Source organism: Aulonocara stuartgranti, assembly GCF_965226115.1.
Source record: "Aulonocara stuartgranti genome assembly, chromosome: 3".
Lineage (NCBI taxonomy): Eukaryota > Metazoa > Chordata > Actinopteri > Cichliformes > Cichlidae > Aulonocara > Aulonocara stuartgranti.
In genome coordinates, this window is record NC_138941.1 from 1,761,849 (window position 1) to 1,775,000 (window position 13,152).

At 40.0% G+C, this 13,152-nt stretch overlaps 2 protein-coding genes across 2 annotated transcripts in view; both read left to right on the forward strand.

The window, feature by feature from the left end:
• LOC309700353 (uncharacterized protein) overlaps nucleotides 1-13,152 on the forward strand; it is a 165,063-nt gene that overhangs the window by 82,678 nt on the left and 69,233 nt on the right. The window lies entirely within an intron of this gene.
• LOC309702211 (NLR family CARD domain-containing protein 3-like) overlaps nucleotides 1-13,152 on the forward strand; it is a 30,824-nt gene that overhangs the window by 13,260 nt on the left and 4,412 nt on the right. Inside the window, exons 5-6 of the mRNA XM_082526731.1 lie at nucleotides 579-752; nucleotides 8,429-8,602. Of these exons, the coding sequence (XP_082382857.1) occupies nucleotides 579-752; nucleotides 8,429-8,602 (348 nt within the window). The remainder of the gene's footprint in view (nucleotides 1-578; nucleotides 753-8,428; nucleotides 8,603-13,152) is intronic.

Sequence of the window (13,152 nt, forward strand, 5' to 3'; positions counted from 1 at the left end):
TTACATATCTGTTAAGAAATCAAAAAGCCAAATTCTACCAAATTTGGAACAATTGGATCCAATTCATCACCCCCACGAGGGCTGACTTCACTTGATCTCACTATTACTTGGTTGTTTTTTGTTTGTTTGTTTTTTACATTTACTTCTATTACTATTGCTTGTTTATTTACTTATTTGTTCACAATGATTGCAGCATGGGCACCCCTCCCAGTTTGTGTTTATAGTTCCATGTAATGTGTTCTATATATCTCCTTTGGGAGAGCATGCGAGCAACTGTCCTAGTAATAGCTAGTGGAGGTTAATATGCACCCACTGATCACTTTGTTTATCATTTGCTCTCCTGGACTTAATCTAAAACCTGGAAGGACTTTGTTCCCATGTTATTCATATACTGCTATGCAGATGGTTTTTTCTTGTCCAATCCAAATAAAGATATAATTTAAAAAAAACATTTTATTCAAGTTCATCCATATGATGTTGTATCTTAGTATGTTAAGGTTTCATCAAAAATAAAAAGATGGCATGTAATATAATAACAAACTTTACATAAGTATTATAGATTATCTTTTGTTTTTCAGACTGGGTGGCTGTAACCTGTCAGAGAGAAGCTGTGAAGCTCTGTGCTCAGTCCTCAGCTCCCAGTCCTCCAGTCTGAGAGAGCTGGACCTGAGTAACTCTGACCTGCAGGATTCAGGAGTGAAGCTTCTGTCTGGTGGACTAAAGAGTTCACAGTGTGCAGTGGAAACTCTCAGGTCAGGATTCAAACGTTAACACATATGATCATTTAAAATGTGAATTATATTATTGATTGACTTATCTATAGAGCTTTTAGCTAAACTTATATTTATATTTGAGTGGATTATTAGACTGAATTACTGTGTAAAATTTGTCACAGTCATACGATTTTGTTTATTTATTTATTTTTTTAATTCATGTACTGGCCATTTTACATAAATTTGGCTAATCTTCTACAATATATACATTTGATTTCGTTAGGAACAAAATGTTCAAATTACATATTTTGCTGGATATTGGGTATTAATGAAATTATTATGTCTTTAATGACACCACATTTCCATATGTAGGAGGTTACTGGTGGTATTGTTTCAGTGTCTGAGTTTTCCTTGCAAAGAAACATCTGGAATTTAACAATACATATTTTAAAGCTGTTTTCTCCAAAGGGATTTGTATTAGTGATGGTAAATTTGATTCTTTTTACCGAATCGAGTTTAAATGAGTCACTCACCAAAATGAATCGGGTTTTTTAAGTCATTTGAGTCTCTGAGTCAGTTGCCCAGAGAGTGCCAAAAATGTACTTTTTCTCTCAAACTTAATTTGTTTTTATTTTCATGTAAATCCTACTGCTACGATGAGTGACTGAAAAATAAAAACAACTATTTTATAGAGCAAAAAAGAATAAGATTTCTAAATTGGACATTTATTTTTGTTTATGTTATTAGTATTTCCTCTTTATCATCTTTGCACAAAAACAAAGTGTAGACTGAATGTTATATTGCATCAGTCAGACTATCAGGCTTCATCTCAGATGAAGGAGTGACTCTTCCGTGGTAACAAACTGTGAGTTTCAGCAGCTGAGAGGCAGGAGGGAAGGGTGAGTGAGTGGTCTTGATGCATTCTCAGTCTAGACTAGACTAGAAAGAGGGGCGCTGCTCTTGTGGCGACCAGCAGGTTGTCTCTCTCTGTCAGTGTTTTAACTTATTTTATTTCATTCTTTTATTCCTTTATATATATATTTTTTTGCCTGAGGAAATTCTATAGCATCGGCTTGTGCTTTGTGGAACTTCTTTTAACGAAGATGGGTTTTTTATTTCGCATGATTTTATTGGCAATCCTGACGGTTGTTTGGAGTCATTCCTTTACCATCAATAATCCTGGCTAATGTGCAGTCTCTGAGGAGTCAATTGGATGAACTGCATTTGAATGTTGCACACTTGCGTGGCTACAGGGATACATGTCTAATGGCATTCACAGAGACTTGGCTCAAGGACTCTGACCCTGATTGTTCTCTGGAACTAAATGGCTTCGGGTTTCCCATACGTTTGGATCGAGACCCCGGAGCTACCCAGAAATCTCAAGGAGGAGTGTGTTTGTATATAAATCAGAAATGGTGTAAAAATGTGACCGTTCGTAGACAAGTGTGTCTGCCTGACATTGAGCTCCTCTCTGTGTCTTTGAGGCCGTTTTATCTGCCGAGGGAATTCCCACAGATCAACGTCACCATTGTTTACATCCACCCTAAAGCGAATCCTAAGAATGCGACTGACACCATCTCCATTTTTTTCCTAATAACAAACCATGGTCTTCAAAAGGTCTTATGAGGCTGATTCATGAAAGGAAAAAAGCTTTTATTGAAGGGAATATCTTGAAAGTTAGAGAAATTAGGAAGGAGATCAGATCAGAAATTAAAAAAGCCAAAGTAAAATACAAGGATAAGGTAGAGGCGGAGATGGGTAGCAATAACTTAAGGGTGGCCTGGGCAGGCATGAAACACATGACTGGTCACTGTTACAGTGACTGTAATAAGATAAGTCTTCCTGGTTTTAGTTCAGACTCTCAGTTAGCAAGTAGAGAAGCTTATAGACCCTCTACAATTTGCATACAGGCCTCGTAGACGTGTTGATGATGCAGTGGTCACCAGTGTTGGTCAAGTTACTTGAAAAAAGTAATCAGTAATTAATTACTGATTACTCCCCCCAAAAAGTAATCCCGTTACTTTACTGATTACTTATTTTCAAAAGTCATTAATTACTTAGTTACTTAGTTACTTAGTTACTTTTTAAAAACACGATTTACAACCTGAAGAGGTGATAAAGTGATAGATCTTTCAGCCCAATTCTACTTTTTCTGCATAATCCATCATACAAAATGTAATCAAATGGAAAAGTCTCTTTTTTTAACTTGTTTTATCAGTTTTATCAGTTTTAATCTTTTAACTTTATGCATCAAGCAAAACATTTAATTATGCAACATTCTCTGACTTGAATAAATTAGTTTAACATTTAAACCTATTTTCTGCACATTCCAGCACATAAAATAAAATATTTTTTGTATTTTCACTCACTCTTTCAAACAGATGCAAGTAAAACACAGCAGAAAATAAATAAAGTCAAAGACTCAGCGGTCCTTTTGCTCTATTTTCACCTGTAAAGCAGGAGCAGGGTAGGCGGAGGTTTACCCTGGTGCAGGTGTGCCGCGGTCAGTGGAAGAATCCGCGAGTTTCTCTGTGAGTTTCCCATCACGTCGTAGCTACTCGGTGCTTGTTGGAAGTTTAGGGGTTTTTTCGCTGTAAAAAGAAGTTTTCTTCCCACGCACAGCGGACACTAATGTTTTTGTCACTTTTTATGGAATCAAACTCAAAGTAAGGTCAGTACTTCCACGCTTTAAACGCTGCACGCTCATACTCTCTCCCGCACTCGATATATTATCCATTGTTGATCTGCACACAGCTGCTGTCACCAACGTCGCACTTGCTTACGTCACTGTCATGAGACATTCTCGCAAAAAAAATCACGGTTTTAGTAACGCAGTAACGCAGCGTTCCTACGGGAAAGTAACGGTAATCTAATTACCGATTTTGCAATAGTAATCCCTTACTTTACTCGTTACTTGAAAAAAGTAATCAGATTACAGTAACGCGTTACAAGTAACGCGTTACTGCCCATCTCTGGTGGTCACTCTGTTGAACTTCCTTTATCGCCATCTTGATGGCGATAAAGCTCATGCTCAGCTCTTATTTATTGATTTTTCTTCAGCTTTTAATACTATCCAGCCACATCTTTTAGTGGACAAGCTTCTTAACCAATTTAAACTTGATTTTAATCTCGTTGGTTGGGTTTTAAACTTTTTAACTGACAGATCTCAGTGTGTGAGAGTGAACGGCTGTTTTTCCAAACAGCTGAACTCTTCCACTGGCTCACCGCAAGGTTGTTGTCTCTCTCCTCTACTGTATATTTTGTACACTAATGACTGTCGCAGTACACAGGCCAACAGGCATTTCATTAAATACGCAGATGACACAGTCATTGTAAGCCTCCTTCATGGTGAAGAGGATTCCCATGGGCCTGTTGTGGATGAGTTTGTTTCGTGGTGTGATCAGTCCTTCTTAATGATCAGCACCTTGAAAACCAAGGACATGGTTATTGACTTCAGGGAGACATCCCCTCATCCTGCGCTAACAGTGGTAAATGTGCAGCCATTGAACTGGTGGACAGTTATAAGTATTTGGGGGTTGTTCTTGATAAAGCTCTGTGCTTTGAGTCACATCTTGCTGCTACAGTGAAAAAGGTTCAACAAAGACTTTTTAAGGAGGTTGAGAGGTTTCAATGTTTCATCTGCAATGATGACTCGTTTTTTATAAAAGTTTTATTGAATCTGTTTTAACTTTCTGTATCATTGCTTGGTACGGTAATATGTCTCTGAATAATAAGACCAGACTTAACAACCTGGTTAAAGTGGCTGGTAAGGTCTCAGGTCCAGCTTGTGGACTTTTATAACAGGCAGGTGCTGAGGAAGGCGACCTCTGTCATGTTGTGTTCAGATCATCCTCTCTTTAATGATTTTCAACTGCTTCCATCAGGTCGTCGTTATAAAGTGCCTGCAGTGAAGACAAAGAGACATAGATTGTCTTTTGTACCTACTGCTATTATCATAGTTAATAACACTGAACCATAAGTGTTGTTGCCATTGCACATTGTACTTTTTTGATGAAAAATCTAGGTTGTTTTCTCAGGCTTATATTATATTATATTATTTTGGAGTGTGTATGTGATGTGTTGGTTGCCTGTTTGTTTGTTTGTACGGACATACTGCAAATCAATTTCCCGTTAGGGACAATAAAGTTACCAATAACCAATAATCATCCAGGTAAGTAAATCTCCAAAAGTTGATTCTGTTCATCTGGACGTAGCGTTTTGTGGGAGAAATGTTTCATCATCATCCAGGTGACTTCTTCAATCTCGGCTGACTGCAGGTTTCAATCTTATAAACAGTACATTTGCATAATGACTGAAACCAGCCCACTGAAGGAACAATGGGCTGGGAGGTCAGTTCCTTAATCATAATTATGCAAATTCTCATGACCATTGATCAAAGCCCACTGATCAAAGCCCACTGATCAAAGCCCACTGATCAATAGCCATGAGAAGTTTTTTTTCTCATGGCTTTCTCATAGTTGTTTTTTCTTCTTCTGTAATACTAATCAACATTGCTGTCAATACATTTTCAAAAAATGCCTCTCTGTGCAAAATGGGTTCAAAAACATAAACAGCTGTGGGATCCTGTTTGTCTGTGATTTGAATCGAGGGAACAAATCGTGGCAGGATCAGCCTGATGTTATTTGTATCCCGCTGTAACTTTACTCTATAAAGAGCAAACATCTCCAAAATGTCAGGAGTAGTTAGTCACTACAACAAGTGTTTGTGAACTAAAAATTAAGAATGTGGGATCCTGTTTGTCCATGATTGGAAGAGCCCAGCGCTGCTCCCGACGCAGGGACCTACCTCAGCACCTGTGCAGGTGAAGCCAAAGGGCAGATTTGCTTCACCATATTTTCTAGTCTTTGGCTTAGAATGAAGTTGGTTTGGAAACATATTCAGCGATGCTTCATCTCCTGCTTTGCGTTTCTGTGGGCGCCGTGCTAGCAGTGTTCAAGCGTTTTGTTCCCCTCCCTTTTCATACCGCGCCCCCCCTGCCATGGCTCTGCGCCCCCCCTAGGGGGCGGGCACCACAGTTTGGGAAGGTCTGCACTACAGCATGTAAAAATCTAAAGATAAGCTCTGGCAGACTTGGTTCTATGGTAGGTCTTAAAGGGTTTAACATCAAAGATTCAGTGGAGAGCTACTGTAACAGCTGAACAGAAAAACTCTTCCTCCCCTGGTGTGCTACTCTTCACAACCCGCAGGACTTTCACCCTCAAGAGATGGAAAAGGGGAACGAGGGCCGACGTCCAGGTGAAACTGAGAAGCTACCAGAGGCTAGCTTCTTGGCTGTGGGGAGAATCCTGGTGCCTGCGTCCACTTCCTCTCCTGACATTTAGTTAATATGTTACGCCGGTGACTGGGACCTGGGCTCTGTGGCTCAGAAGCAGTTTTTCTCACGGTGTGTCCGTCAAACGTTCACTGTTTTTATTGATAACAGCTATGTCTGCTCATCGATCATTGCTTCCCCCAGCTCTGGAGTCGCTGCCCTGCCCAGCAGGTCCACAGGTCTGCATTGTCTTTATTTCAAGTGCCGCTGCAGTCAGCTGTTGATTTTGCAGATCGACCGTCATCAACTCGGTTGGCCCCGCTTAACGTTCGCTCCATAACAAACAAATCATTTATTCTAAGCGATCTCTTTATTAAAGAGTCTCTAGATTTCATGTGTCTGACTGAGACGTGGCAGCAAAATAAGAATTATGTCCAATGTTCCCTCTAATGTTTCATGTGTCTGAGCGAACACACAAACTCCCTGAGCGGTCCCTTGGATCACTGGATCACGTTGTCATTAACGTGGCTTCAGTCTACATCAACCAAAACACCGGTGTCGGCACATGAGGACGCTGTTATAGCCCGTCAGCGACATTGATTAGCTGCGTATATACGAATGTGAATCATTGGCTGGACTATGGGATAAGGCGGCATCGTTCTAAATACTGGAGCAGCCAGTCACTGACTAACACTGCAAAGCAGAATTGTTAACGTATTTATTTTAATTTCAATTCAGGTTAGTATTTAGTATTTAGTATTTATTTATTTATTGTCATTGTCAAGAACAATGAAATTGCGTTTGGGGCTTCCATACAACCCAAAAAAAAAGAAGAAAATAATAAATACCCCTTAAAACCCAAGTGTACATATTTAACCCAGTGTGACTCCAATGCAATAAGACAATCCTTAGCAACAACATGAGAACATGACAAGTAATGTTCGTAGAAAATCAGACAAAGACCTGAGAAACATGACAAAGTACAACAATGCAACCCATTCAATATTATTGTACTGTGAGATATGATATCAGATATGATAGTTATCTATTTAAGAAGGAGGGGGGGGCAGGAGGGGGAAGAGAATAAAGATATGATGCACCAATGCAGACCAGTTCATTGCTATTAAGAAGTTGGATATGGTTATTGTCCGTGAGAGGGGGGCAGAGAGTTCAGGAGCCTCACAGCCTGTTAGATATCTTTTTGTGCGCAATGCAGATACTCTGTGTGCAGAGAGCGTGTCAGCGGATTGCGCCCGTGCGCAGCTTAGAGGGAACATTGATTATGTCCACTTGAATGAAATCTGCCCGGCTGGCTGCTCCGTCATCTGAACTCCGCGTCTTTTAGGACGTGGTGGAGGACTCGCTGTTGTTTACCAGGACAGATTCACATGCAGTCTGATGACCTCGGACTCCTTTTCTGCATTTGAGTCACAGATGATGGTCAGTTCTCTAAAAACCAGTTATTGTATTTTATTCTACCTGATGGGGTCTTTCTAACTGAATTTAATGACCTTCTGACATCCATCATTTCATTGGAGAAGGTTGGGAGATTTGAGCCGTCATATTGATGAAGCATCCTGTAACACTGCTGCTGAGCTCATCACTGTCACTGAGTCTTTTAACTTTAGGCAGCATGTTTCTGGCCCCACACATACAAAGGGTCACACACTGGATCTTGTTTTCTCCCTGGGTTTAAATATACATGATGTATGTGTGGAGGATGTCCATGTGAGTGACCATAGCTGCATATTTTTTAACTTGTTATTTTACTTGGATCCTTCATCTCCTAAACTGATGATCCAAAGGCGGATTATAAACCAAGATGCTGCTGGAAGGTTCTCTGCCATGTTTGACCCTCGCATGGCTCGTAGTGACCTCGACTCACGTATTTTATCCTTTAATGATCAATGCAAGTTGTTGGAAAGCCCACTGATAACATGTTTACATGGCTAAAATGTTATGGCTCATTCATTGATAGTATTTTCGCCATAGAAATTGTTATGTCCTATATTGTTGAACCCACCATGTCTATGCTGATGCTCTTTGAACGCACCACATACGTACTCGAGGCCATGCAGTGGCTGCTAGTCTGTGTTCTCAGTATTTTTATGTGTCAGTTCCAGTTTTAGAGCTCTAAAGTGCAGCTATCGTGTTAGGAATATGCACCTGCAACCAGTCATGGTAGATGCTCCTCCTGGAGCCTGTTTTCACTGGGAGGATCTTTGTGTCAAAGGGAGTTCTTCTTCCCACCATCACCAAGTGCTGCTCACAGTGGAGGCGGTTACCTTACACTGTTAAACAGCTTCAGATGACTGTTGTTGTCTGTTGGGTATTGTCACTTATAAATAAAGTTACATTGAATGGATGTATGGATGGATAGATGTTATTGTGACAAAGAGAAAACGATTGTTGACAGATTGATTGTTGTTTTGTGTGTCTGCAGTCTGTCAGGCTGTCTGATCACAGAGGAAGGCTGTACTTCTCTGGCCTCAGCTCTGAGCTCCAACCCCTCCCATCTGAGACAGCTGGACCTGAGCTACAATCATCCAGGTCCCTCAGGAATGAAGCTGCTGTCGGCTGGACTGAAGGATCCAGGCTGGAGACTGGACACTCTCAGGTATGGAGAGAATGTCTGATAGAGGAGGAAGAGCTGGAAACATTTCCTGTGTCCTTCACTCACTTCCTGTTTGTTTCCTGCAGATGAGACATGAACAATCACACATGCAGGAATATTTTCAGGGACAGACACACTAGTCTAGCTGGATAGTTCATGGATATTTATGTAGGGGTCTCCAAGGAGTCTGGTTGCAGGAACATTTAGGTCACAGGTGTACCTGAGATAGATACCAGTGTACCTAATAAAGTGTCAGCCATGTGTATGTTTCCCATGCTGTATGTCCACAGTGACAGAAGGATGAAACAAGGCTGTGAATCATTTCAGTCTGTGTTTGTGACAAAGAGGCAGACAGGAGCAGCTAACATTTGGAAATGGAAGCTTAAATAATGACAAACTCTACATTCACAGCTGAATTAACAATAAATTTGTTCTCAAGTGCACATTTAGCAGCTAATGCTATTACTGTTTTCCCTTGCTTTCTACAACTTGAGCAGCTATTGCTAAGTAGGCCACTTTGCTCTGCTAAGGATTTATGTGACCATGATGGAAACTCTGATAAGCTAATGCTGCTAAGCTAATACTGTTTATGGGCCCTGTTAGAATCAATATTTCATTCTCATTCTGTTGTTTGAGAACAATATTAACGTTTCACATCATTATAACACAAGAGAAAAGGGTATTAGCGTTAGCTACTAATGCTTATTCACCTCAAATTAGCTTTAGCTGCTAATGGTAGCCTACTTAGCAATAACTGCTCACTAATATAATGCTAATTCACATCAAATTAGCATTAGCTGCTCAAGTTGTTATAAGGAAAGAGAAAACGGTATTAGCATTAGCTGCTAATAATTGTTCACCCCTAATTAGAGTTAGCCCCTAATGGCAGCCTACTTAGCATTAACTCCTGACGTCGTTGTAATGCAGGGGAAAAGAGTTACCATTATCGGATAATGCTAATTCACATCAAATTAACATTAGTTAACAACGGTAGACTTCGTATCATTAGCTGCTGTCATTCTTACAAAGCAAACAGTATGAGCATTAGCTGTTAATGCTTTCTCATCTAACATTAGAATTGGCCACTAATGGCGTATTGTTAAAAAGTAAAAAAACACATTGTTAGCATAAGCGGATGATGCTAATTCACCTAAATTAGCATTAGCTAATGATGGCTACATACCTAGCATTAGCTACTGATATTGATATAAATCAAGAAAATATGGTATTAGCATTAGCTTTTAATGCTTTTTCATCTAAAATTAGAATTAGCCACTAATGGCGTGCTATTTAGCATTACCTCTTCACATCGCAGGGGAAAAGTTAAAATTAAATAAAAAAAAATGTTCAGATTAGCTACTCATATTGTTAAAAAGTAAGAAAAAACATTGTTAGCATAAGCGGATAATGCTAATTCACCTCAAATTAGTATTAGCTAATAACGGCAACCTACTTAGCATTAGCTGGTCACATTGTTATAATGCAAGAAAATATGGTATTAGCATTAGCTGCCAATTCCTAAATACCTAAAATTAGCATTACCTGTAATGGAAGTCTACTTAGCATTAACTCCTCACTAATGTAATGCTAATTCACATCAAATTAGCTTTAGCTTTAGTATTAGCTGCTAGCACCAGCCTACCCAGCACTAGCTGCTCACATTGTTAAAAGGGAAGAGAAAACGATATTAGCATTAGCTGGTAATAATTATTCACCCCTAATTAGAATTAGCTGCTAATGGCAGCATACATAGCATTAACTCCTCACATCGTTATAATGCAAATGAGGCTAACTTACATTAAATTAGACTGCTGTTATTAGCTAATGCTATTTAGCAGTAGCTGCTCACATTGTTATAAAGCAAAGGAAAACGATATGAGCATTAGGTTCTAATGCGTATTTGCCTTTAATTAGACGTAGGTGCTAATGGCGACCTACTCAGCATTAGCAGCTCAGATGTTGTATTGCTAGGGAAAAGAGTGTTAGCATTAGCCGTTCACATTGTTATAAAGTTAAGGGAAATAGTGTTAGCATTAGCTACTCACATTGTTAAAAAGTAAGTGTTAGCATTAGTGCATAATGCTAATTCACATCCAATTAGCATTAGTTAATAACGGCAGCCTATTTAGCATTAGCAGATAATGTTGAATTTGGCCCACTGGAAAAGTTAAGAACTAAAGATTTAGGAGTGTTTCTCGATAGCTCTTTCTCATTTGAGAAACAAATGAATTCTGTTATTAAAACCAGCTGTAAGCTTTATATTGTTGATTGTCATTTCCCATATGGAAAAGATATATAAATCTTATAAAGTTTGTATCTGTCTTGTGTGAAACTTGTATGAAAAGCATACAAGAGTGAAAACAGATATAAGATCCCTTGAAAAATTATATAATGAAACTTGTATGTTTTCGATACTTACTAAAACAATATATGAAAGTAATGAGAAAGTGGCCACTTTCGTGAGTATGACTTTCATCATATAAGTTTTTAGTCTTTTCCATATGGGATATGCTTAAAAATATTTACTCATACATGCTTAGTTTTATAATCGATTGGATGATGATAGAGGTTTGATCCTTAGTAGTCTGTAAAGACTCTGTGTGCCTTCCAGAGTGCTCTGGCATGCACACACCACTTGGGGCCATGAGAGAGGTCGTACCCTCTCTTACTGATTTATGGTGTAGGACAGGGGTCTCAAACTCAATTTAGCTGGGGGCCGCTGCAGGCAGAGTCTGGGTGAGGCTGGGCCGCATTAGGTTTTCCACAAGAAAGGCATGGTTAAAAAATTCCAATCTTCTCAAATCTCTTTATTTTTATTTTTTAACACAAAATATGAAAAATGAATAAACAAATTAAGAATTAATAAGAAAATAAATCAATCTGTAATACATAAATAAAACAATAATAAGATATTTTTAGTCAGTGAACTTGTGTGTTTTTTTTCAGTCTTCTATATCTGCTGTGTTTAGATTGAAATGTCTGTATTAACAGTTCTATAACCTTCTTCTGAACATGAATGGAACACTGTAGAAAATGAACTGTTCTTCTGAACATGGCTTCTCTTGCCTACTCCTTGCTGCTAGAGACCTGGCAGCGTTTCCTCTCGCATAGCCGAGCCAGATTTGGCCTGAGGGAGGAAGCAGTTGCGACCCTCAGTATGTCTTGAAGATGATCATCCGTAAGTCTGGACCTGTACTTGGACTTATTGAAGTTCAAAGTGGAGAAGAGCTTTTGGCACAAGTATGTGCTACCAAAAAGGCACATGGTCCGCTTGAACATTCGGGAAAGCCGAGGGAAACTAGGGCTCAATTCTCTCAAAAATTGTCCAAGCTTGTCTGCTTTTCCACTCACCTCCCTGAACTTTGCTTTGAGTTCAGAGTTGCACTGCAGCTCAATGAGCTCCATTTGAAGCACAGAAGGGGCATCTTGCACATCAAAGGAGAAGGGGTCCGCAAAAATGTGAAAGGTGGCTCTGTGTGTCTTGAAGTCAGCAAATCTGTGATCAAATTCCTCCTGTAGCCTCAAAATGACATCAACATACTCGTCAGCACTGAATGGTGTGCCTGCATCCACGAGTGCCTTGCATGCTGGGAAATGGCAAAGGTTTGTCTGAGAGAGCTGAGCTTTCCAGAGCGCCAGTTTTGTGGAGAATGCTCTCACGTTGTCATAGGCAGCACTGACAAGTTGCCCCTGGCCTTGTAACGTCTTGTTCAGTACATTAAGCTCATGTGTCATATCAACAAGAAAAGCTGAGTCCATGAGCCATTTGGGATCAGTTAGCACAGGAACACTAACTCCATCCTTCTCCATGAAGGCTTCACTTCTGCTCTCAACTCAAAAAGTCTCTTTAATACATTTCCCCTGCTGAGCCAACGTACCTCAGTGAAGTCGAGCACATCCCCATATTCTGACTCCATTTCCTCTAAAAAAGCACAGAACCTTCGGTGCTTTAAGCCCCTGGATCTGATTTGGTTGATGCATTTCACAACAATAGACATCACATTGTCAAACTTCAGGCATTTGCTGCAAAGGACCTGCTGATGGATGATGCAGTGCAGAGCAATGGCCTCCTCCACGCCTTCCTCTTCCAGTTTGTTTTGTGCCACCAGTCCATGTTTCCTCCCTGTCATTGATGGCGCTCCATCTGTTGTTATTCCAACAAACCTCTTCCATGGCAAACCAACATTCTCAATGGCATCACACAGCTTGTAAATATCTGCTGAGCGGTGGTCTGGCCATGCATTGGAATTACTGTGAGCAGCTCCTCCATCACTTCAAAACTGTCATCAACACCACGGACATACATTGGGAGCTGGGCAGTGTCGGTGATGTCTGTGGTCTCATCAAGAGCGACTGAGTATACACTGAAACATTTGGCTTTCTCACACAGTTGGTCATAAATGTCACTTGACAGGTCAGAAATGCGATCTGCTGCGGTGTTGGCAGAAAGGCTGATGTTGCTAAACTGACCTTTCTTTCCCGGACAGACTATATTTGCAGCCTGCAATATGCACTTTTAGACAAATGCACCTTCTGTGAATGGCTTCCCTGCT